A 25,918-nucleotide genomic window follows, 5' to 3' on the forward strand; every position below is an offset into this window, starting at 1 on the left:
TATATATATATATATATATATATATATATATATATATATATATATACTTCCACACCTCAGGGTCAAATTCCTTGGCTCAAGACAAAGGGCCCCACAGGACAGGTTCTGACTCAAGAGCATCATGGTCTTTTGATGACCACAATAGAATATTAACCCGTTGTCTATGGAAATGCTTCATGGGCATAAGCACAGACATTCACACTGAAACTTCCGGGGGGGTGGGAGCCCCATCCAGAGCGTCCGTGAACTCCTGCTCCTGGGAGGCTTGATAGTCCATACTCCACCCGATGTTCCCATATTCCCCTGAGGAACTCTTGGTCCTGTGAAGCCAGGAGCCTTTGTTGCGTTCACTGCTTGAATACTCAGCACTCCTAGGTTCGCCTTGAGCAACTGTGCAGCGGAGCCCAGCCAGCTGGTTTCACACCTTTCAGTCTCTGCACCTGCTCTTCCTTCTTGTAGGAGCTGTAGCAATGGTAGATTCACTTCTTCATTTCCACCTCACTCATCCTCACAGCCTAGCCAGGCTCCACCGTGATGGAAGCTGGCCGCCCATCCCCAAACACTGTGCTTACTCCAGAGGCCTCCTGCCAACCTAAAATGATCGGTTTCTTTCCTTGCTCCCCTTCCCCACTCCATGGGGCTAGCGAGCCTGTTGGGTGCAGAAACAGCCCCTGTTGTAGGTAATTTGTATGGCGCCTGCCCATCACGGACCTGGAACACTGTAAGCTGCTGCTAAACATGTGTTGATAAATGAGAGGGGAGCGGCAGGAAATGAAGCTGGAAGGAAGTCTGGAATGACTTTGAAATGACCTTCATTAGGCTGGATACTTACAGTGGTGTGAACTGTAAGAACAAGAAGAAAAAAAACCTCTGGGTTTTTTCGTTTTCTTCTTTTGGCTTTGTTTAAGGGCACAGACATGGCTTAGTGTGTGTTTAATGACGAGAGGGTGTATTGGAAAGGGAAGCTTAAGTAGGTAGGAAGCCATTATAACAGTTCAGGCTCACGGGTGGAAAAGGCCAGGTCACGCACACCTCTAATCCCAGCACTTGGGAAGCAGATGCAAGGCAGGATGAAGGGGGGGGGAGGGGCGGGGAGTGCAAGGCCAGTTCTAGCCCAGGGCTACAGAGCAAGACTAGATGAGAAAACAAATGGGGCCTTTGAAAGATGGCTCAAACATTGAGAGTACCTGTTGCTCTTGCAGAGGACCTGGGTTAGGTCGCAACCCGCCCGCCTGGTGGCTCAGAACATAATGTGCTGCCAGTTCCATGGAGCTCCATGCCCTCTTCTGGCATCCACAGGCACTGCAAGCATGTGCAAGCATGTGGTCCACTTCAGCGCAAGCTGGCAAAACACTCAACACACATAAAATAAATCTTAAAGGTTCTATTCCAGGGGTGCACACGTGGTCTCGGGAAGCTGAAAACAGGCCACAGTGAGAATGTATAGCCGGGGAATCTGAGCTTTGTCACTGTGGGGATGTATAGAATGAGAGGGGAGTTGGTCTGGCCAGGAGCTCCAAGAATGGGTCTTAAGGGTGATGCGTAAGTCGACATCTGCACACTGCTTTTGTTTCCTTTCGTTTTTCAAGACAGCATTTCTCTGTGTAGCTTGGCTGTTCTGGACTCCCTTTTTGTAAACCAGGCTGGCCTTGAACTCACAGAGGTCTGCTTGTCTCTGCCTCCCCAAGTGCTGGGATTAATAGGCGTGCACCACCATGCCTGGCTATCTACAAATAGCTTTAAGGGAAAGAATCAGCAGGCTTTATCAGTCCCCAAGAGAAGGTAACCTTACATGAGAGATTCAGTGCCAAGGACCAGAGAGGTGCATAGAGGAGAGAGATTGTAGCGCTGGTTGCCGCTGAACACTGCCCTGCCAAGTGTTGGATCATTTGAGGCTGTGAGGATTGCTCAGCAATTGAAAGTAACCATTCTTTTCCCTCCTTTGCTCTTTCCTCACCCACTGCTGCCTGTGTCAACAGCGGCAGCACCCCAGATTCTGCTCCCTGCCTCCTCTTTCCATGCAGCTTGCCTGTAGCCTTAGTCCCTAACCTCCAAACACTCCTTGTTCCCTTACACTGGCCTTCCTGCACCCTCTTGCTCACTGAGCCCAGGGTGGACCTTTGCAACCTGGCCTTGCCAATTCTACCTCACCTGACCACACATGTAAACAGCATGATCTCCTGGAAAAAAACGTTCTTTCTGGCTGCTGCCCTTGCAATGTCTCCTGAGCCCTCTCGTTACTGGAGTCAGGGATTCCCATAAGTGTCTGGTTCTTTGCAATAACTTGCCGGACTCCATCTGACACATGTACACATATGTACCCACTACTTTTTTTCTCTTGTGGCACCTGCTGTTCTTCTGGAACCCAGGCACCTGGGGGGTCTGCTGCAGGCTCTGGGTAGGGGCTTACCTTTCCTTTCCTGTAGAAAGAGGCTGCTACGCGAGGGTGTGCTTGGCCAGCCCCCAGCCCAACCCTAACATTTTTCACAACTACAAAACCACTTTGTTTTAGTATTTGTTCCACCAGCGGGGTCTTTGAAGACACCTTCCACTGTGTCCTGTGACCTAAGGCAATGCTCATCACAGGAGCTCTTATATGAGCCTATGTGTGTGCATCAGGAAACGGCTCTTAGGTTTTGTCAGATTTTTAACGGGCTCTGAGAGCTACAGAGGCTAAGAACCTTCCCTGGACTCTAAAGGGGCTGCCTGCCTTTCAGAACGGCATTCCTCCCTGGAATATAAGCTCCTAGAGGACAAGTGTCTTTCTTATTCTGTCTGGTCCATGGTGTATCCCAGGGCCTACAATGGTATCCAGTGCATCCTAGCATAGATGTGAAATGAACAACAGCTCCAGACAACTGCCTTGGGCACATGGACAGCCTGTGCATGCGCCGTCTGTGGCTGAACCACCCCAAATACAATGCTTTACCTCAGCTTCCCCAGATCAGGAGGTAAGGTGTGACTTGGCTGGTCCCAACCTTCACTGTCTCTCACAGGATGCAAAGTGTGGACGTGGGGTGGCATCACGAGCAGGGCAAGGATCTGCTTCCGGGCTGGCTCACACAGTGGGGCATTGACCGTGAGAACGGTGCTTACCACAGGGTCCGCTGCACCGCTCAGCTCACAACCCGGGAGCTGGCTTCACCGATCAGAAGGAAGAGAAGAGTGCAGTCTTCCATAACTAGGCCCTATCACTGAGCTATGATCTTTTCATAAGAAGGAAGCCTCTTCACCTAGTGCACTTGGCACACAGGGACGGGATCCGTCAAAGAGCACAAATGTACTAACCGCAGAAGACATAGGCCAGAGCCTACGGAGCCAGGCCAGTGGGGAGGAGGCAGAAACTAGTGGTGAGATTTGGAGAATAGCTGAGCCTTTGCCCATCTTCCAGCGGGCCACCATCAACCTGTAGTACAGATTTAAAGATCTTCTCATTTTTTAAAAGTAGCCAAAGCCTAGATTTTTCCTCATTTTTCAAATGGGTATAATCAAGCAAAACCATTGGGTTTCCACTTCAAGGCCGGAAAGGACCTAATTCAGTCTTATCTCTCACACCCTTTGAATCTGTCTGCTATCTCTCACCCTCCACTCCACCCAACTTGCTCACTGGCAGCAAGAATGCAGCCAATTCATTCTGTGCACGTCCCACAGAAAACAGACTGAAAACGCAAAGTTGCTGCAGTTTTTTTTTTTTTCCTCAGGGAAATAACAAGCCAAAGGCAGCCACTAAGTAGCCTTGGGGCTGTAACTTGGGATCCGAGCTCTGCCTTGAACATGTGATTAACTGCCTCAGGAGCTGACCTAACGTGAGCTAGTCTTACATTACCACCGCTCTCTCTCCAGGCTGTGTGGTGTTCCTCCCCTTATCTGCTGTCATCTAACACTATCTATCTGGCTGGGACAGTAAGCCTGTGACTAGCAGACTTGTCATTGTCAACGAAAGGTTTAAATCCTTTCCCAGCCTGCTGACGCCCTTAGCAGAAAATCCGAATGGCTTAACACAGCCCACTTCCTAGGCTGCTGTGGAGCGGAGCCCGCCCAGGCTTCTGGGCGCATTGCTCATCTTTTCTCTTCACACTTGGTGCTGCAGCCACACCGCAGCCGTTTCCCATCCCTCACACCTCCCCGCCACAGCAAGCCTTTCTAAGGGCTACCCCTGGCTGGAGCCTCTTCCCGTGTCCGCCAGGCCTTGTTCACTCTAGCTGTGCCTAGCAAGAGAAAACTCATTACGTCCCTTTTAAGTCTGAGGCAGACACAGCATCTCTTTTCCTTAGTGACTTCTTCCTAGCATTGTGGTTGCTGGCAGAGAGCAAGTTTAACTTTGTGGCAGTAGTCCCAGCAGCTGAGACCCACGGGCAGACAGTGCCACCTGCTGGCCTGAATTTGTCTGCCTTTCAGCACTGAGAACGTCTTAACACTCTGCCCATAAGTCTATCTAGTGTCTCCCCTTTGCACCAAATTAGGAAACTGAGTATTTGATGTATTTCAGACACATTTCTAACCACTGAGTTATTCGTTTCACAGCCACCCAAGAAGGCAGATGGCCTCTACTGCAATATTTAACAGGTAGGGTAACTGAAGTAGTTATTCTCCTGAAGCCAGACAGGTAGAAAATCTCAGACTCAAATCCATTTTGAACCCACAGATGTAAGTTGAACTAAGTCTCTGCCTCTCCTGCCCTTCACTCTGTCCCAGACACCTCTACAAATGTCTACTTTGAAGGTGTTGCTGTCAGTGGCTTCCATGTCCAGAGATTATGAAACAGCCACACATTCTGAAAATTGCAGTCCTCCAAGGCGGACAGGGGTAGGCTTGGCCTTCCCACTCCTCTATCTGACCACAGCAGACAGAGGCACCTCTGAACCTGTTTCCCAATTAGACCTTTAGTCTGGGTGGGGAGGGACCTTCCAAGATGCTTGGCCCGCCTCCTGCCTTCATAGCATTATAGCTACAAACATCTAGGAGCCCCTAGAGCAGCCTCTTGCTCGCTAAATCCTGCCCACTCACCTCCTCTCAATCACTTTTGTGTTGTGTAGAAATGTCCGCACCCTCCACTTACAATCAAGTTTTAAGATACTGCTTCTGTCTCTCTACTGAAGCACAGAGATGTGGCACCTTCAAAGTCATACAGCAAGTATTAGCCCTCTCCACTCACTAGTCTATAGTTTTGGGGGTTTTTTGTTGTTGCCGTTTTGAGACAGGGTTTCTCTGTAGCATGAGCTGTCCTGGACTTGATGTGTAGACCAGGCTGGCCTTTAACTCAGACATCTGCTCAGATTAAAGGCTTGAGCCACCATGCCCAGCTTTAGTCTACGGCCTTAAGACATTGCTACATTACATACCTGTAATCACAGCACTTAGAGGCTGACACAGGAAGACCGAGTTTGAAGCCAAACTGGGCAGCAAGTAGCAGACTGCCGCAAAATACAAACAACCTGCTGGGTGTGGCGGTGTACTTCTTAGTCCCAGCACCTGGAAGGCAGACGCAGTGACCTCTGTGAGTTAGAGGACAGTCTGGTCCACATAGCAAGATCCTGTATTAAAAAAACCAAACCAAAACAATCCCACAAACAGAAAAAGCCACTGCATCAAATTCCTCTACTGTTGATGCTCTGACTCATCACTCTCAAATGAAGACACTGCTTTGCACAATTTTGTTTTAATACAGATATATACATATACACACGTACACAGTCACAGACCAGCATGACAAGTCTCCTTCTTTAGCCAGGACAGCTCTACCACACCCAAGGGTCCTGGAGATGCTCCAGGAAGCCTAAGTGTGGCGGTTTTCACGTATGACACCCATTTGGGAACACTTCAATCAGGTAAGTGGCAAGCTCATCCCAGGTGCACACTGCCTGGGCCTCATGCAGGTCCAGAGCTCTGCTGCACCCTCTTCATCAGCTCTTCATCCTGCATAGACAACTCTGTCAACTTTTTGCCCATCCTCTCATGGATGTCCAAGTACTTGGACACACACCGGTCCAGGCACACAGACTCGCCTTTGGACAGCTCGGCTTCCTTGTAGTGGGGGGGCACGCACTTCCGATGGCAGGCACTGGTCATTCTGGGTTTAGAGAGGAGCAAGGTTGTGTCAGTAACTTCCTGTGCACCCCAGGAACCGTCGACAACTCCAACCCTGCTGCACTGCTTTCCTTCCCTTCTCCCCCAAGAAAACAGTGGAAACCCTCAGTTTCCACTTTAAGGTTGAGAACTTAGTTCCGACTAAGAACCTCGTCTGAGTCACGTACACGACTGTTAAAGAGGAATCACTTGCTGGACAGTGGCTGTGTGCCAGGCACCAGGCTAAGCGCTAACACAGACTCTGTCAGGGAAGGCACACAGGAACCCAGTGGGGTAGCCACAATCATTGTTCCCACTTTACAGGCACAGAAGCTCAGTAATCTGCTGAGGGCCACCCAAGGCAGCCTGTCTGCGCGCACAGTCTGCACCTTAAAGGCCCTTCTAACTTGCAGCCTCCCAGATAAATCAACCAACAAAAAGAGCTTGTACTGGCAAACCAGCAGATGTCTACCGTTTCCTGTAAGTGTGCTACATGCTAAAGGAGGTCATGTTTACTGTTAGTACTGTCTATGAAGTGCTGCTCACTCTGTCGGCAGATACCTACCGTTTCCTGTAAGTGTGCTACATGCTAACGGCGGTCATGTTTACTGTTAGTACTGTCTATGAAGTGCTGCTCACTCTGTCAGTTTTGTTGATGAGATGATCAGTTGGGAGACAACGTACCCAGAGGTATTCCGCAGGTGACTAGTGCACCATGATTTGTTTCCAAACCGGCCACACAGGTCCAAGCAGTAGCTGTGAAGTCGGACTGGAGTTCTGATGCTGCTACAGAGCAGCTATGGACCTGGAGATTACTAAACCCTTGATATCTCAACTACCCTGTGTTAAAATGGCTCATAAAATTAGCCCACCTATCTCCCTTCCTTTCATTTATTTATTTATCTATTCATTTATCAGGCTGGTCTCCTCTATCCTAGGCTGGCCTCACCATGAAGTCAAAGTTGACCCTGAACTATTGATTTGCTGAAGTGCTGCAATTATAGGCACCATTTCAGGATCAAACCAAGGGCTTTCTGCATTCTACACAAGCACCCTACCAACTAAGTTTTACTCTTCTCCCTGTGCATTATTTTGAGTATTAAAAAAAACAAAAACAAAAAACTGGGGGCTGGAGAGATGCTCGGTGGCTCAGAGAACTGGCTGTTCTTGCAGACCTGGGTTTGCTTCCTAGCACCCACATGGCAGCGCACAATCATGTGTAACTCCAGTTCCAGGGGATCTGATGCCCTCTGGATCTGGCCTTTGCAGGCAAGTGGTACACATACATACATGCAAGCAGAACACACATACATATAAAATAAAAACAAATAAATAAAAAACAATATTAATGATAATATATAGAAAATACTTTTCAAGTGCCTAACACAGAGTTAAAATTTAATGAAGGCCAGGTGCTCAGACCTTTAATCCCAGAACCCAAAACAATGAGGCCGGAGATCTCTGTGAATGCAAGGGCAGCCAGGACCACATCATGAAACCCTGTCTCAAAAAAAACAGAAAAAGGTTGGGTGGTGGTGGCCCACACCTTTAATTGCAGCAATCAGGTGGCAGAGGCAGATGGACCTCTGAGTTCAAGGCCAGACTGGTCTACAGAGTGAGTTCCAGGACAGCCAGGGCTACACAGAGAAACCCTGTCTTGAAGAAAAGAAAAAACAACCCTCCCAAGCCCCTACAAAAAAAAAAAAAAAAAAAAAAAAAAAGAATCAATATTAGCTTCTAAATGCTATTGACTTCTAAATGACCATTCAGATGGCTCCAGAGGCAACAGTACTTGCTTCCAAACCAGAAGACTTGAGATCAACCCTGGAGACCCACATAGTGGAAGGAAAAATGGATTCTTTGAGGCTGGAGTCCTTCAGACAACTCAGTGGTTAAGGGGACTGGCTGCTCTTCCAGAGGTCCTGAGTTCAACTCCCAGAAACCACATGGTGGCTCCCAAGCATCTGTAATGGAATCTGATTTCTTCTTCTTCAAATACGTAAGAATACACACACACTCATACACTTTTTCTTTAAAGATGGACTCCTAAGTTGTCCTCTGGCCTCCACGTGTGGGCTACGGCAAGCGAGGTGGCACTCACAAACAAACACAAAGTACATAAACAAAGGTAATTAAATGGGCTATTGGGGAAAGGGGAAAAGGAAGGAAGGAAAGAAGAAAAGGCACTGCTTAGTTGTTCTTGATACTCAACAGAGTCTGGACAGGAGATTCTCCTTCACGCCCCCTTTACTCCCTCTAAATAGCCAAGCTCTTCTAGTGACCCTTATTTACTTTAGCCAAGGACTCTGAGGGTGGGGCCGGGGTAGAGGGGTGGGACTTGGCTTCCCTACCCTAAAGAAAGCATTCGTTACAAATCCTTCGCTCTGTTATGGTAAGGGTGACCCAGGCTAATTTTCCAAGACGGGTAAAGTGGTTCTCTTTACCTGTTGTACATGTCGGCCATCATCTCCACCTCCAGCTCCGCAGCCAGCTGCTGGGCTCTGAGAGGATCCATGTCAACCTAGCACCGTGGAGAGGACAGCCTCCTGGTCTTCCGTCCTAGGAGCAGACAATATCGTCAACACCGACCCCTCCCGGGGGCTGGAGGACGCGAGGAATCAGTGTTTCAAACCAGCAGGGACCAGTGTCCTCAATAAACGTAATCAGCTCTCTTAGCAGAAGTGGACATGAGGCCCTTACAGGGGACAGCGTCCAGCTCAAGGTCACTCAGGATGCCACGGGGCTCGGGGACGGAAACAGACCTCTCAAGGCCCCCGAGATCGCTCCTAGCCAGAGGATCTACGGTAGGGACAGAACACTCAGAACCGTGGGCCTGAAAACCAGTGCGGCCCTGAGAATCCGACCCTACCCAGGACCTAGGTTCCCGGTGCCGGACCAAGGGCTGCGCCTCTGTCACGGCGACGGCATCATCAGGGTCACCCTGGGGTCAGACGCCGTGGCTCGCTCACCACGGCCTGAGGCACCTCAGTTCCCACGCCGTCCCCAACTTCGCGTCAATCGTAAAAAGTTGCCGGGCACCCAGGTAGGCGAAAGGAGAAGCACGTGGGTCACTTCCGGAGAGGAAGTCCAACCTCTTCTTTGATCCGGAAGGTAACGGAGACCAGGCCGCGCTGGGAAACCGGCTACCATAGAGACGGAGCCTCCGGCTGGTCGAAGACACGACGACTTGGCTTGCTAGAGAGGACTCCAAAGTACCATAGAGGCCTGAGTGAGGGGCAGAGCGCCGGCAGCCGTGTTCGCATTCCATCCTGTGGGCTGTCCCGGAGGCGTGTGAGCGTGTGAGTGTGGAAGAGGCTGGCTCCCTCAACCCACTACGCCAAGCCCAGGCTTGAACGCAGTCAGGTCTTGTCTGAAGAAGGGAGAACGTTTTCCAAAGGGGCCTGTCAGTTTTGCATGTTAAAACCACCTGGAATATAAAAATAAATATTTTTTAAAATCTTCGATGCCCAGACACTGCATTAGTAAACCAGCGAGCTGTGTGTGCGTCATCAGCTGGTGGGGTTGTAGAGAGAAGGATACAAGATTGCTGCTCGCAGAAGGGAGAACCCAGCAGCTATTTTGTTTGCTTGCTTTTGAGACAAGGTCTCATGGAACCCCGGCTGCCCTGTAATTTGCGGTGTAGCGGGAAATGGCCTAGAACTTAAGATCCCCCTCCTCTACCTCACTAGTTTACTAGGTTACAGATGTGCCCCACTCTGCCTGGGTTTTGCAGTGCTGGAATGGAACCCAGGGTCATGTGCATGCTACAGGCAAGCACTCTACCAAATGAGCTACATGCCCAGGCCTGAAACATGTTTTATTGTACTTTTTTATTATACCCATACACATGCACAATCAATCAATAAATAATAAACAAATCTAATGAAAAGCACTGCTTTTATTCTTTAAAAAATACCTTTATTGGCCCCGGGGCAGTGGTGGTGCAGGCCTTTAATTTACCCAGCATTTGGAAGGCAGGAGAGGCCCCAGACCTCTGTGAGCTACTCTACAGAATGAGTTCTGGGACAGCAGAATACCGCTTTTGCAGAGGTCCTGAGTTCAACTCCTATCACCCATACTGGATGCCCACAACCATCTGTAACTGTAGCTCCAAGGGTATCCGACAGTCTGGCTCCCCAAGGAGGGCCCCTGCACTCATACATCCACACACACACACACGTAATTTAAGCAAAAAAAAACAAAAACAAAAACAAAAAACCTTTTATGGGGCTCAGAGGTTAAGAGCACTGACTGCTCTTCCAAAGGTCCTGAGTTTCATTCCCAGCAACCCCATGGTGGCTGGTAACCGTCTATAATGAGATCTGCTGCCCTCTTCTGGCCTGCAGGCACACATGCAGTCAGAATACTGTAAAATAAATGAATCTTTAAAAAAAAAAAAAAAAAAAACTTTTATTAGGGAAATTTACAAAACACGGAGAACACAGTCTAATGAATGCCATTGTATCTATCTTCAGGATTTGACAAATCTTAAAATTTAGTCACATTTTATCGTTCTATTGTTATATTTACCAGATGAGGTCTTTTTTCCAAAGTGCTGTTTTCACATCCTCAGCTAACAGTGGTTTCTTTTCTTTTTATCCTTCTTTGTCAGCGTTGAAGGCCCCACAACTGAACTGCAGCACTCATTTGATATACTAATTTTACATTTAAATTTATTTATAAGAACATGTGCCTTGGGCACTTGAGAGAGTGCAGGTAATACACACACTGTGCTCGTGAAGGTCAGAGGGCAGCTTTGGACATCCATCCTTAACGCCTGCCGTGTTGACACAGGCTCTCTTGCATTTGCTGCTGCCTCAGCCTGCCCCGCTGGCCCGCAAGCTTTCAGGGATGCACCTGTCTCTGCCTCCCATGTCACGGCAGGAGTCTTGGCACTGTGGAGACATCCTACATGCCCGGTGTTACACGGGTTCTAGGAACCTTAACCCAGGACCTTACTACTGCAGAGGAAGCTTTCTCCACCGGAGCCACCTCCTCAGCCCTACTGCAAATATTTTCCCAGCCTCTCAGAGGAATCGAGATGTTATTAGAACAGTTAGCACGAGATGCTTTTCTTGTACTGTACTAGCATCTCTATGCACTGTATTGCACAGAAGACCTCTAGAATTTGGTCATCTTGCATAACTGAAACTATACCCATTCTACTTCCTACATATCCTACTTCCCTCCCTTCAGGGCCTGGAAAATTGTTGGTTTTGCTGATAGTAGCGCTACTGTTATTATTTACTAGGTGGCCCTGTCTCTCTTCTATAGTTAGCATTCCTGGTGCTACAAGTAAGACTCTCCACTTGCCCATGGGATGATTGTTTTAAAAGTCAGCTGAATAGCTTCAGCTTTTGAGACTGTCACTGGGATCCAAATGTCATCCTGAACTGATGCTCTCTGGTTCCTCACTCTACCCTGCAATCCATCCTTTCCCATCCTTATAAAAGGGTCCATATTTGTCATTCACTCTGGGTCAGTACTGCGTTCTTGGGACTCAGCCCCAAACAAAGGAGTGCAGCATTTCCTCACTGGGACCTGACACTCATAAAAGACTCAGAGAGAACAAAGATATGTCTGGGCTGTCTTGAGAAGAGCAAGAGGAAAGAGACTTTCCCATTAACTTAAGTAGAAGGCCTACCCAAACTTTAGTGCGTCTCCACTGTGGCTGTTCCTCATCACTTTTGCTTTCCTCATCTCTCTGCTTTCACAAATGACTCTCTGGCCCAGACCACCACACACTGTACTGAGCACTAAGTTACTGCCCTGGCTGTTCTCCCTGCTCCTGTCTATACTTCACATCTGACTGTTCTCAAAACAGCAGCCAGAGTGATGTGAAAAACTAAAAGTAGATCTTGTCATTCACCCACTAAATACTGCAGTGGTTTCTAATCACAGAGCAAAAGCCAAACTCTTCTCAATAGCTTTGTAGGATCCGGTGTTACTTCTCTCTGTGATGTCGACCCTCACCTGAGAACAGCAGCCCACAGCAGGAAGGGTTTACTTTGGCTTTCAGTTCAGGAGATACATTCCATTTGGCAGAGGAGGCACTGTGGCAGGGATGGGAGGCAAATAGTCAAGTCGTGTCCGTAGTCAAGACACAGAAGAACGCTGGTGCTAGGCTCACTCTACCTCTTTATCAGTCAGTTATCCCAGTCCACAGGAAGTTGCTAGATTCCTTCAGTGTGGACCCTCACACCTCTCCTGGACTTGCCTATAGGTTTATGTCCTAAGCAGCTCTAGATGCTGTAAGTAGATCATCGGTATAAGCCAGTACACGCCTACGTGATGTGCCAGCCTTGTTTCTGCTACTTCCAGCCTTTCTCCTGCCCCATGCTCTGTCCAGCCATGCTGACACCCTCTCCTTATCAGACACACCAGGCAGGCACCCCTGCTCTCCTGTCACTGTCCTCTTTGCCACAGATGCTGATGTCCCTCACTCTCACAGGCTTCACTCCCAAACTTACTTGAGGTCTTCGTTCCCACATCACTTGTTTTATCTACCAATATGTCCTCTCTACAAAACAAAGCAAAAACAATCAGAAAATGCTCTTATTTGCCCCACTCCACCTTATTTTACAGAACTTAGCACATATAACACAGTACATATCTTACCTGCTGATGTGGTTACCTCCTCACACTTAACACAGTATATACCTTACCTGCTGATATGGTTACTCTCTCCTCACATTAAAATTGTCTTTTACCTGTTTCCTCTTGTATTCAATTCTGTTGTCTCCAACACCTTCCTGCTGTGCACCCACCATCACATCAAAGAGTGGAAGGATACCCAAGAGACATTTTGTTGACTGATGCCACAATCTTCCTGTGTGCTGTTTTTATTATCTACTGACAGAAGGGCAAGAATGAGTTAAGGGAAGGAAAGAATCATCAAGCCAGACAAATGTGGGAGAACTCACCTGTATTTAACAGCTAATTTCTGGATGAATGAAGGAGACATACTAGGGACATTTATTTGAGCATCTGTCCCTAAACCTGGCTTCACAAATGGTCTCTGTCTCACATCATCCCAGGTACTGACCACAGTTCCTTTTTTCTTCCCTGCTTTCCTTGATTAACTCCTTAATTCAATATGTATTTATTAAGAGCCCAATACGACCCAGACAAAGCTCGAGGCCTACATCTGTGAACATGAAAAAGATCCCCTATCCTCATGGAGCACAGAGGAGAGAGAGAGAGCAATATTACAGTAATTTTACGGATCTGTTTACCCTTATTTTAAGTGCATGGGTGTTTTGCCTGCACGAATGTAGTGCGGTACAGATGCCTTGGGGATCAGATAAGGGCCTCACACCCCTGGGACTGGACCCACAGATGGCTATGAGTTATCATGTAGGTGCTGGGATCTGAACCTGAGTACTCTGTAAGAACAGCTGGTGTTGCACTCCTGACCACTGAACCATATCTCCAACCCTGAGAAGGCAATTTGTTGCCGTTGTTATTCAAGACAGAGTTTCTCTGTGTCCTGTCTCTAGCTGTCTTGGCACTTGCTCTGTTCACCAGGCTAGCCTTGGATAGACCTGCCTCTGCCTCTGCCTCCTGAGTGCTGAGATTAAAAGTTTGTACCACCATGCCTGGCTAAGAATACAATTTTTAAAAATTCCAGTACATATCTAAAGTACACAAGCAGGCAAAAGTGACAAAGAGAGCTTGACAACTGTGAAGAATCCCTCTGAGAGAGAAAAAAAAATGGAGCTGGGTCCAGAACAATGAGAAGGAGCCCAGCCTCACAAAGAGCAGAAGGAAAACCCAGTCCTGAGTCTGGAAAGCACTGATTAGATTTATTTAAGGAACAGGAAGCAAGCCAGGGTGGCTGAGTGGAAGGGATTGGGGGAGGGGAATTGGAGGAGTCACAGGCTTCATAAATGGGAGGGATATCACTGTCCGCTCTCCAAGTGATACCCTTCTTAAGTTGTATGACACATAGCCAGGATAAGGATTTGCTTTTTTGTTAAGTTTTGTTTTGTTTTCTGAGCAAAATTTCAATTCATTGTGCGTACACACACACACACTATATATATATATATACACACACACACATAAATATATGTATATACAAACTGTTTGTATGTATGAATGTATATATTCAAGGTTGATCATGTATCAGTCAATAGAGCTCAAAACAGAAGCAATGAGTTATGTTGGACGTAGATGCTAAGTCCAGTGTTTCATTGGCTCTCTCCATTCCTCTGGCCTCTAGGTCCCTCCCCTTTAAAGCTTCCTGGTCCAGTGAGCCCACTGCCGGCAGCTGCCCTATTTGCTGCCTCCTGAGTCCATCCCTCAGCAGCTGCTTTGTCTAGAGAGGAGTGGAGGAGGAAATTAGAGGAGGACTGGAGGCAAAGGGCTAGGGGCATACAGGAGGTCTAGCCTGGCTCTGGATGGTCACAGAAAGCTGGAGACCATGTTCCGAATGGGCTAGCCTGCCGCTTGCCTGGTCCTCAGGAGGAAGGTGAACACAGAAAAGATGCTGTTAGGGCCAGGAGAGGGACGCAGCGTGATTGAAAGGTGCCACCTGTCAGATCTCCAGGGGAAATTTGAGCCTCCCAGTCTAAGAGAAAGTGTTGTACCAACAGGCCAGTAAACAATGCTCTCCCCAAAGCCCAGGCCTCTTCAAGGTGGGGAGGGGTGGGAGCAAGGAGGAGGGACTATGAGCTGGGGGCTGAAAGCCACCAGATCCTGAAGGACGATGGGAGTGAGGCTACTCACCTAGAACAAGGCAAGAGCTCCCAAGCTGCAGGCCGAACCCTCAGGTAGGAAAAGCTCTGGGCCCCTTTCTCACTGTTCCCAGATCTTCCAGCCCCTGCTCTCACCTTGCACGAGCCAGATCATCTAAGGAGAACCCTACAGTGAGAGAAAATCAGGTTGCTTCCTAGTTCTCCTCACTATTATCAACTCTGTTGAGCTGCCTAAGGAAGTTGGATAACCTTGAGCTCAGGTACAGAGTGGCCTGCAGGTGGCCATCCAGGAAGCGGGCCTTGGGGGGACAGGTGGAGGTATTGGGGGGTTGGGGAGGGAGCATTAGGATGCAATAGTCTCTCCAAGTGAGGGCTGAGGTAGGCAAGGCAGGAGCCTTGGATCTATTGAGAGAGAGACTGGGTGGCAGAAGGAGATGGAGACACTGCAGACAGCAAGCATCCTTCGCCTGTTCAAGGCTCAGAACTTGGGGTTTCCCTCTGGACTAGGGAGCTGAACTGAAGAGAAAGGGGTAATAGTTGGGGCTCAAGGGGAAGAGGGAAGAAGGAAGCAGAGAGTAGAACAGGAATAGAGTGGTGGGCAACCTTTTGTGAATGGCCCTGTGTGCGCTTGGATGAGAGAGCAGCTCCTTACCCTTAGTGGCTCCTCCCCACTGAGGAGTCCACTCCTGTGAGCTGGGGCTGGTCAAGGGACACTGCCTGAGGATCTAGTGGGAAAAGTATCTTCAGTACGTGCTCTAACTCTGGACTCAGGAGACCTAGGTTTCAGGTATAACTTGACATAATTTAATTTTCCTACAACTTTAGACACAGGAAGACTATTCCCTAAACCAGACTCCTAAACTATAAAACGGGGCTACTTACACCCTGCTAGGGCCAAGCAAGGGACCACCAAGGCACAGCGGAGCACTTGAGGGTGAGCTGTGAGCTGCTGCAGGACCATGAGCGTGGGGGGGGGGGTATCCTGGCTCTTCAGAACGCAGAGCTTCTTCACTCCTTGTTTATTCACAAGCCTGGAGAGGGGACGCAGAGGTGGTGAGCGGGCTCTTCTCTCTACCTTCCGTGTGTACAGCTGGAAGGAAAGAGTGGAAGCATCAGCTATGTCTTAGCACATTCGCCTCACTTGGATGTGTAAAAAGGACTTGTTTTCATCTTACTGACATACAGCTCTCTCTGTCTCTCAACACTAAGTGTCCTGGGGACCAGGTCAGGACCTAACCCTGGCTCAGGAATAGCGCAATCCCTCTTCACCAGGCGATCTGTGGACTAAGGACGCCCTCCAAATCCTTCACATGCCCTACACACCTAAGCCCTCCACTATCCCTATGGGCTGGCACCTTTTTCTGTCTATTGAAATTAAAATGAAGAGCAAGCACCGCACAGTAAACACTGGGAGCTGGTCTCCCTCCATCCCAAGACGCCAGCGACTTTCACCACAGAGTCACACCACCTTCCCCACCAGGACAGAGAACAGAGAGGGCAGAGAGTCTATGCCCCATTCACACCTTGAACATGGTTTTGACAAAGGGTGTAATAGAAATGTCTCATGGGAAGCAATTCAGTAAGAAAAGAGGGCAAAGAGGAAAGTCCACGGCCAGGCAGGTTTAAGGAAAGGTGAATTCAATGACATTCAAGCTACACTTTCAGTTTTTGAAACTCCGTGGCACCTGCTGCCTACTGAAGTGCTAATGATGCTGTGTCTCTCTGAGAGTGAGGAGCTCACTATATTTGGAACAACCTCGGTCAGTGAATGAACACATCTTCCTCTCACTGTCAAGGGAACCTGCATTTATTCTTTTTGTTTTTCTTCCTCTTTCTTTCTTTCTCTCTCTCTTTCCTTCTTTTCACTTTTTTTTTATTTCTTGAGACATACTCTCAGCTGGCCTCAAGATCAATATGTAGCTGAGACTGATCCTCCTGCCCTACTTCACAAATGCTAGGACTGCACGCCTGCACCTCACAAACGCTAGGACAGATTGCACGCATGTACCTCACAAACGCTAGGGGTGCATGCACACTCTGCCCTGTTGACGCAGTGCTGCAGTTGAGCATGGGCCTTGTACGTTCCAGGGAAGCACTCTGCCCCTTCAGCCATGTCCCCTGCGTTTGGGCCATGCTTCTACTGAGTACTGTCTAGACACTCTTAGCTAAAGCTGGCGCTCTTAGGGAATCCCTTGAGCTCAAAGCCAGCAGCTAGGTTAGGGTCCACGTGCTGTGACCTCCTGGTTATCTTCTGTGCACGCTGCTACACGGGCACACAGAAAGAGGGACCCCTCCTGCTAGAACATTTGACTGGAGCTGCCACACCATGAAGGGACCGTGCTGACGGACAGTCTTCAAATCTTTACAAAACTCTACCTACTTCCTAGAAAGTGGGGAAAGGGACACCAGATCCAGGGAGCTCTTGTCTAGGGAAACAGGAAGACTGAAGTTGGGGACACAAGCACATCCTGACTTCATGCTGTGTGTGTTACAGAGGTGTTCTGGGTCCTCCCCGCCAGGAAGACAGGTCTGCCGAGGGCAGGAGGTATTTTTAGCTGATGACAGGAGTGTCCACTTTTCTTACTGTCTGAGTCATGCCCTAAGCCCGATTTGGGAACTGTTTTCTTTGTAACTAGACCCCCAACAAGAGAAGGTAGTAAAGGAACCGGCCCATCCCTGACTCTGAACACTCAAATAGGAATGATCAAGTAAAGGAACTGCTCCGCCGCATACACCAGGAGCAGACTAGAGAGGGTGCAATTCTGTTCTCGCACCGAAGCACACTCTTCTCACCCGCTTTGTCAAGAACCACAAAGGTTCAGAGGGCAGCCTGCCTAGGGCCCCCCAAAGCCCCAGTATTTTTACATCACCTCTATGATTTGACATTTGTATCGTCTTTACTCGGGTTTCCTAAATGCCTGTCTTGTTTTGAATTAAGTTATTTTTAAATCCATTAATGTATTTTAAAAAGACACTTTAGATCACTGCTGGAGATGGAAGCTCAATGTCGCTTACCAGAAATAGAAGGTAAATGAAAATCCATACAATGAAAGCAAAGCAGGGCTGTGCAGGTCTATACGCCTGCTTGCTTTAGGCTGTGGGGGAGCAGCGATTTTCTGTCCATGTTCCAGAATGATGGTAAACTGGCTTAATCAAAATGAGGCAAAAAATATTGAAAAAGCATTATATGAGGCTGGACATTTCACTCAGGTGTAAAGTGATGGCTTGCATGCATGAAGCCCTAGGTTTGAGCCTTAGAATAATAATTATAATTATTTATAATGATAATAATGGCCAAGTTGGCAGTGCAAGCCTGTAATCCCTGCACTCAGGCAGGAAGATCAGGAAACCCTCTGCTAAAGACCAAGTCTGAGGTCAGCCTGGGCTACACGAGACCCCACTTTAAAATCAAAATAATAAATCCATAGTCTTCAGGAGGATGGATAAACACCAAGTCAAGGTGGTTCAACTGCCCCGCTTTAGCAGGGAAACCCTCTACCCTTCCTGTGACCACAGCAAGAGTGGGCATTTGGTGTCACGCCCAACGAGTTAGGGGACCAGGATGGAACCACAGACTTCTTGACTCCTGAGCCAGAACACTCAGAGGGCAGTGAGTGACAGTCTTCATGTCTTCTCTTTCTAGACATGGAACAGACAGAAGGGGGTCCCTCTGAGGATGGGACCACTGTCTCCCCAACTGCTGGGAATCCCGGGACACCAGGAAGTCAAGGTACGGCAGAAGAGGTGGCCAAAGGCACAGTGGGGACAAGTGACAATGAAGGGCCTCCAGATGGGGCAGAACACGCGTGTAAAGCTGTGTCTGAAGGTGGCCTGCCAGAGGGATGCCCGGGGGAAGCAACTGTATTAGACCTCAACATAGACTTGCAAGGCGCGGCCTGTGGGAAGGAGGGAGCCAAGGCTGGCCTCGCGGAGGAGGAGGGTGCGAAGGGAGCCACTGCAGTGGCTTCTCAAGAAGACATGGGCAAGAAAGAAGAGACAAAACCTGAACCCAGCGAGGATGAGAGGAAAGAGGAAGTTGTGCTGGCCTCGGAGAAGCAGAAGGACGATGAGAAAGAGGCCAATCTGGAATCTCAGGAGAAACTGGATGGGAACGATAAGGCTAAGCCTGAACCCAAGGAGGGTGCTGGGGCAGAGGGTACTGTCAAAGAGGCTGAGGCTGAATCTCAGAAGAAGGCTGATGTGAAAGACCAGGCCAAGGCTGAGCTCCCGGAAGTCGATGGGAAAGAGATGGAGGGTGACACAAAGGAGCTGGCAGTAAGTAGGGCATAAAGGAGGGCCGCAGCCTTCCCTTCCTCCGGAACTAAACCCCTGCCTCCCTTGCTTGTCTGCAGGTTTTGTTGTTGCTTATTTGTTTGTTTGTTGTTGCTTTCAAGGGGAAATTTTTATTTTGGCTCATGGTTTCAAAAGTCTTGGTCCAGGTTACACTGATTTAAGGCCTGTGATGAGGCAGAAATACGTGAAAGGGCATGATAGAGGAAGACTGTTTTTCCTACAGCAGCCAAAACAAAGAAAACAGAAGGAGACAAGAAATCTCGAACAAGATATTCTCTTCCCAGGGGAGGTGGCTCGTTGGGTACAGACACTTGCTAAGCGATCATAAGTACCGAGTTTAATCCTCAGAACCCATGTCAAAGTCGAGCCCTGTAAAGCACATCCGTGGTTCCAGTGTGCCTGACGGAAGCCAAGAAAGGAGAAACCTCTTATGCACAAACAACAAAGAGAACTTGTCTCAGGAAAGAGGAAGTCAGGATTATACCTGAGGTTGTCCTCTGATCTCCACACACACACTGTAGCATGAGCCCATACTCACATCCACACACACCACATACTTGCATTACATAAAAGATATGCCCTTCAAGAGCACCACCATGACAGGTGCCCTACCTAGGCCCTACTCCATATAATACCATCTCATTCGGCTATGAGCTCACCAATGAGACAGTCTGTTGAGGGCGCAGCCACTTTATCCAAACCACGACACCTTGGGAAAGCACAGCCTTCCCCCGCCAGGTACCGAGGTCTCGGGAGTGGGGACAGGAACGGAGAGTGTGGCCCAGGCTGCCTTCCAAACCTTTCTGAAGTTCTTAGAGAGCCTTGGTAGCTGCCTACATAGGTCCTGTTCACCCCAGGAGCCAGAGAGTCCTACTGAAGAGCAGGAACAGGCTAAGGAAAACGAACCAGAAGAAAGGACCGCGGCGGTTCCCAGCTCTCCCGAGGAGTGGCCTGAGAGCCCGACAGATGAGGGACCCGGCCTCAGCCCAGGTGAGGGAGAGCCCCGGATGCTGCATGGCTAGCCTGAGGAAGGAAGATCCGGAAGGCACATCTCAGATAGCTCAGCTTCCTTCTGCTCTATTCCTTCCCTCCAGACGGCTTGGTTCCAGACTCTACAGCGTCTGGAGAGACCAGTCCTTCCGCCAGGTAAGGTTGAGCATTGGAGCTCTGACTCCTCCCATCTGGGGCTCTGACTCCTCCCACCTCCTACTTCATCTGAAGTCAACCATCTTTCTCTGGGTCTCCCCAGAACCTGATTTCCAGATATCCCAGAATTCCTGGCCCTCAGTCTTGTATCCCAGACAGATCCCAGAAAACAAACGGAGAGAGAGGCAAGCTCGATGCCTAGTCTATGCTCTGCTCCACGGCTGGAGCCTATTCAGGGCCCCTGACTGGTCACTACAGCTCTCTCTAAGGGCCGTCCATAAGAATGACCAGAAAGCCCGAGTTCGGACAATGGCGCTGCCACTTTAGCAGCCACGAGACCTTGGCTGTGTCACTTAATTTCACCCGTAAAGTGAATAGAACGGTTGTTCGGCTCTCACAGGGTTACTGCAGGCTCCAGGAACCAGGGAGCAAAAAGCGCCTGCGCACGGTGCCTGGCGAACTGGAAGCGCTAGACACCTCAGCCGCATTTGCACAGCTTTGTAGGAAGTGTTGCCACCTGACCCTGATCTTCCGTAGGCCTCGGAATCACCTTGTCAGGTAGGCAGTCTTGTCCCCACTCTACAGACCGGGAAACCTGAGGTTCAGAGAAGTAAGGTGACAGCCCCAAGATCACATGGCGAGTGATAACAAAGCCCGGATCCAAACTCAGGTCAGAGCCCAGATATGCCCTAGTCCTGCACCACGTGACCTCAACAGACCACGGGCTCCGCAGAGTGTGTTTGTTGCTTCTCGGCCCGTCCAAAGCTAGGCCCAGGATAAGTGTGCACCGATTAACATAAACGTACAGACCTGAACATGACCTCTGCCTAGCCGGCCCCCTGCAGCCCGTGGAGTCGGCCTAATCCCCTTTCCGTGCTTCTGCAACCTCTCCAGTAGTGAATCTTCGCCCAGCGAGGTGCCCCAGGGCCCCTCGGAGCCCCCACCCACGGAGGAAAAGAAGGGAAGGGCACCGGAACGCAGGCTGTCGGCCCCCACCCGGCCACGGGGACCCCGTGCGCAGAATCGGAAAGCCATCATGGACAAGTTTGGCGGGTAGGGTCCCGACCTGGCAGGGTGGGCTGAGATTTCCCTAGGATCTGAGGGAGGGAGGCCTTGGGGGCCGCGGAAACCAAGGCCAGACCCTCCGCCGAAGCCTGTCTGTGGTTCCTTGCCCCTCCCCTCACAGGGCAGCCTCTGGCCCCACTGCGCTGTTCCGGAACACAAAGGCAGCCGGGGCAGCCGTTGGCAGTGTGAAGAACATGCTTCTGGAGTGGTGCCGGGCCATGACGAGAAACTACGAGGTGGGCACGGGATGGGATACAAAACAGACAGGGGACACTTTTCTCCAGGGCAAATGTGGTGGGAAATCTGAGGGTTCCGTTTCCAAAGGGCGGGAGAGGCGAAGTCCAGGCGCTCCTGCCCGGGACCACTAAGGTCTCCTGCCCATCTGTCTCAGCACGTGGACATCCAGAACTTCTCCTCCAGCTGGAGCAGCGGCATGGCCTTCTGCGCCCTCATCCACAAGTTTTTCCCAGACGCCTTTGACTACACAGAGCTGGACCCAACAAAGCGCAGGCACAACTTCACCCTGGCCTTCTCCACTGCAGAGTAAGTCTCCATCCAGGGACGGCAGGTCCTGCGGGAGGAGGGGGGCTCAGAACAGCCAGCTGCGAGCACAGGGTGCATGGCAAGTGGGTCCTCGAGTTTGTTTTTTAGCACCTTTAGGTAAATGGCACAAAAAGGCAAAGCTGCGCTCCTTGTGGCGCACAGCAGTGTGTGCCAGTAATTTCAGCACCCCAAGGCTGAAGCAGGAAGATTGCTGAGAATTTGAAGCCAGCTTCACCTCTATCTTAAGACCAATCAATCAATTATCAGTCAGTCAATGGCCATGGACATAGTTCGGTTTATAGAGTGCTTGTTTACCATGCACAAAGTCCTGTGTTTGATCGCCAGATGTGATCGTGCACACCTGTAATCCTAGCACCCGGGAGCTTTAGAGGCGCGAGAATCAAAAGTGCAAGGCCATCCCCACCTACACAGAGTTGGAGATCAGCCTGTGAGACGGGAGAACCTTTGTCGGATAAGTAAACAAACCCTAGTAATGGGTGTGCAAAGCATCAGGCCTCCTCCAGGAGGAGTGTGTGTCTCCATAGGAACATACTGATCCAAACTTCTCAACAACTTTTTTTTTTAATTATCTTTTTTTTTTTTAAGAATTTATTTAATCTTATTCTCTGTGCATTGATCTCAGAATCCATAGAACTGGAGTTGTAGACAGCTGTGAGCTGCCATGTGGGTGCTAAGAATTGAACCCAGGTCCTTTGGAAGAGCAGACAGTGCTCTTAACCACTGAGCCATCCCTACAGCCCCCCCCCTTTTTTTTTTACAGCACGTTTTTCTCCAACATTAGTTGACTGAGCTACATACGACACATATTAAGGGGAGACCTTCCAGTTAAGAGGAGATCAGTGGCCAACCCTCTCTTTCTAAGAGGGTCTGTGAAGCATAGCCTTAGGCCTTAGGGCACAGGCCTCCAGATGGCTGGTGTGTTGGCATGTGCCTTTAATCCCAACACTTGGAAGGCAGGGGCAAATGACAATAAACTTTCAGCTAGACTCTGTATTCCTGAAGAGCCCTTCGGTTTTATGTTGTCCTGCCATGGGACGAGATGGGTGGGTGTCTTGGGGAACGTGTGAAGTCGTGTTTCGGCTCAGCCACACCTCCAGTGCTGAGTGAAAGCTACGTAAACCAAGCAAGCACTGGCTGTGTGTGCAGCCACTCATTCAGTCCTCACAAGCGGAAATGGGCGAGAGCCTAGGTCTTCTCAGGTCCCTACAGGAGGACTGTGGCAGGGTTGGAGTCAAGTGACATTCCCGGTCTAGCTAAGCTTAGAGGCAACAAAAGGGCAGACAGCCCCGCCCCAGCCAAACATCCCTAACCTAAAGAGTATTAGCCTAGTTTCACTTAGAGGAAGAATCACAAAAAGGCAGAGGATGAGCCAGGATGCCACGGGCTTTGGCAGGCACAAGGCAACAGAACAACGCTAAGGCAAGGGAACGAAGCTGAGAATTATAGGAGCGGAGAGTGGAGAATCACGGTCAAGTTGCCAGGGCGTGAATCCTTATTCCTCTCTCCTAACTCCATGGCCTCTCTGGAGGTGTCTCATGGGATTTGAAAGGGGCCTCTGCCACAGCTATTGCCCCTGACCCGGAATTGTCCTCTTCTTCTCAGAGTCCTTGGATGAAGGGAAGGAACGGCGATCCAAAGCCCCAGTGGGTGTCATCAGTCACCAGATGGGGGAGCCCTGCAGGCTCCATAGGCACAAAGGGTTCACCTCTCCACTGTTGGAATGGCACTGGCCATGCACATAGGGCTGAGGCTGAAGCCTTAGGTGCAGCGAGCTTGTCTGTCCCATTCTCCACAACTGTCCTGTCTGTGCCCCTGCTGCAGCTCCCAGGCCAGTGGCTTGGACTTCAGCCCAGCTGTGGCAGCCCTGAGAGAGGATTTCCCCTGGGGCCCCCTGTTCCCACTGCCAGCACCCACAGCTGGCTGGCTTTGGCAGCCCAGACTGCTGAAACCTAGCACCATAAGAGCCAAAGCATCAGAGGCCTGGGCGGGGCTGGGCTTGAGTGCCAGCTGCCACACTCGTTCACCTTGGGAAAAGCACCAAACCCTGTCAGTTCAGTTCCTCCCCAGCTCATTAGAGATAAAGAGGAGCAACGGGGACCATCTTGAAGAACCCGATAAGACACCTGGCACCAAGTGGCCTCCAGGTGCAGCTGAGAAGTTAGAAAAGAGGACCTGCCTGGTTGCCCGCAGTCCAGAGACACAGCAGGCAGCCCTGCATCAGGGCCTTCGCAGATGCTGCCTCTCCACCTGGCTTCCGCATTTACCCTAAGACGCCTTCCTTGGGCACCGTATTAGGAGTTACCAGAAGCCCGCTCTAGCACAGCGTGGTCCTTTTCCTCCGTAGCACCGCTCAGCAGTCTGGTAAACCCTGTGCTTCGTGTGTGTGATTACTACTCGAGAGCAGAGTCTTGGCTATTCACCGCTGACAAGTAGAAGACTTCCTGGCACACAGTAGGTGCTTAATAAACGGATGCTCTGATTGAATGAAGCTGTTAAAGCCAGCACTCTGGATAGGGTTTGTGTTCTGTCTGGGTAGGTTCATGTTGTCTGTGATTCAGAGCACAGCTCTACACGTGTGCATGGAGGAAGATCATACAGACTGCAGAACAGAGGTCCCATGTGAGGATGTGGAGACCCAGGTCCCCTGAAAATATCAGTGTTAGTCTTGGCCCTGCTGAGCCTGTCACCACCAGCACACACTGGGATGGCTGAGCTGGTGGCCATCACTTGGCTGGACCCGTCTGTGTCTCCTCGGCTCCCTCTTCATCTCTGACGCTATGCTTCTGCTTCTGCCCTCCCCCAGGAAACTAGCGGACTGCGCCCAGCTGCTGGAGGTGGATGACATGGTGCGGCTGGCAGTGCCCGACTCCAAGTGTGTCTACACCTACGTCCAGGAGCTGTACAGGAGCCTTGTGCAGAAAGGGCTGGTGAAGACGAAAAAGAAATGAATGGTGAAGCTGTGTGGGTGGAGGAAGCCACCAGCGCACAGCTGTGGCCTCCAGGAGCTTCTGCACCGCCAGGCGTGAAACAGGTGGCCCAGGCTCAAAGGCATCACAAGTACCTTTGTAAAATCCTCGTTCCTTGATGCTCCCCGAACCCCAACCAGCCACATATGTATGCAATAGGCGGTGGCCAAAAATAAAAAGAAACCTGTATTCGGCGACACGCGTGGCGGTTTGCCAGGTCTCTTGTGCTCTGTTCCTCTCCACTTCCTCCCACTGGTGGGGAGGACTTCTAGACAGGAAATAGCCAATCTCTAGAAATCTCACCCAAACCGCCGCTTCGTCTGGCCAGTGGGTGGCACTATTGAGATGGCCAACGTTCAGACTCACTGTTTCCAACAAAATTAATCCCTCCTAGTCTGGATGAAGCTTTGCATTGTGCTGTTCCACGGTACCGAGGCTCAGTCAGGTCTAGCATACATGCAGCTGTGGGTTCATTCCCTAGCACCATGGGAGGGAAAGCAGATGTGCTGCCAAGGCTGTAGGAAGAACGGGGTTTCCGGTGACTGACAGAATGGATATACCCAATCCGAGGACGGCTGTGCCTCCGCTGTACATCACTGGTGCTCCCCGTGTATACCTCTGCAAGGGCCCCTGAGGATGGCCTGCTCAGGAGCAGCGTGCCTTATCACGGGTGAAAAGAGCCACGCCCTGTTAATCCCAGCCAGCCTGCTCTCTCAAGAACACTTAGTCCATGGGACTTAGAAGGTCCAAGGGGCAGCCGCCAAGCCAGACAGGCAACCTCTGGCCCACACAATGGAAGGAGAAATTTATGTCTCCAATAAGTTGTTCTTTCCCCTCTACTCCCAGGCCCCCATGGTATGTTCACCCATACACAAAATAGATAAAAACATAACAAAAACATTTACATGACACAAAACAAAAACACCCCCACACACACAGAAAAGTTAGCTCAAGTCTGGAATTCATCTGTGAAGTTAATGGCAGACAAGCAACACACATTTTGTGGAGCCCCTGGACTGGAGGTTGGGGGTACACAAGTCCCAGCTTGTGGCCTGGTCCCCAGAAATGTGGCCCCCAGACAGCAAACAATTGAGAAGCACGAAGTCTAATTTCTGGACG

At 50.0% G+C, this 25,918-nt stretch overlaps 2 protein-coding genes across 2 annotated transcripts in view; one reads left to right on the forward strand and one right to left on the reverse strand.

Moving 5' to 3' along the window:
• Window positions 1–24,829, forward strand: part of Smtnl1 (smoothelin like 1) — a 27,778-nt gene extending 2,949 nt beyond the window's left edge. Inside the window, exons 2-8 of the mRNA XM_055600317.1 lie at window positions 18,409–19,040; window positions 19,916–20,048; window positions 20,153–20,204; window positions 21,102–21,257; window positions 21,391–21,505; window positions 21,661–21,812; window positions 24,637–24,829. Coding sequence (XP_055456292.1) covers window positions 18,411–19,040; window positions 19,916–20,048; window positions 20,153–20,204; window positions 21,102–21,257; window positions 21,391–21,505; window positions 21,661–21,812; window positions 24,637–24,781 — 1,383 coding nt within the window. The 5' untranslated portion in view covers window positions 18,409–18,410 and the 3' untranslated portion in view covers window positions 24,782–24,829. The remainder of the gene's footprint in view (window positions 1–18,408; window positions 19,041–19,915; window positions 20,049–20,152; window positions 20,205–21,101; window positions 21,258–21,390; window positions 21,506–21,660; window positions 21,813–24,636) is intronic.
• Timm10 (translocase of inner mitochondrial membrane 10) lies at window positions 5,644–9,165 on the reverse strand. Its single transcript, XM_055600318.1, has 3 exons — window positions 9,036–9,165; window positions 8,511–8,625; window positions 5,644–6,070 (listed from the first exon to the last, which is right to left on the reverse strand). The coding sequence occupies exons 2-3, from the start codon at window positions 8,579–8,581 to the stop codon at window positions 5,869–5,871; spliced, it is 273 nt and encodes a 90-aa protein (XP_055456293.1). The 5' UTR covers window positions 8,582–8,625; window positions 9,036–9,165; the 3' UTR covers window positions 5,644–5,868.
• Window positions 24,830–25,918: the final 1,089 nt, after the last annotated feature.

This window comes from Psammomys obesus, unplaced genomic scaffold, assembly GCF_907164565.1.
Source record: "Psammomys obesus unplaced genomic scaffold, mPsaObe1.curated_primary_1811, whole genome shotgun sequence".
Classification (NCBI taxonomy): domain Eukaryota; kingdom Metazoa; phylum Chordata; class Mammalia; order Rodentia; family Muridae; genus Psammomys; species Psammomys obesus.

What these genes read in the sequence shown, in the direction of transcription:
- Timm10 (XM_055600318.1), bottom strand. Translation starts at nt 8,581, where the DNA reads ATGGATCCTCTCAGAGCCCAGCAGCTGGCTGCGGAGCTGGAGGTGGAG. An exon ending in ATGGCCGACATGTACAACAG is followed by an intron (nt 6,071 to 8,510) that starts GTAAAGAGAACC and finishes CTCTAAACCCAG; the next exon opens with AATGACCAGTGCCTGCCATC.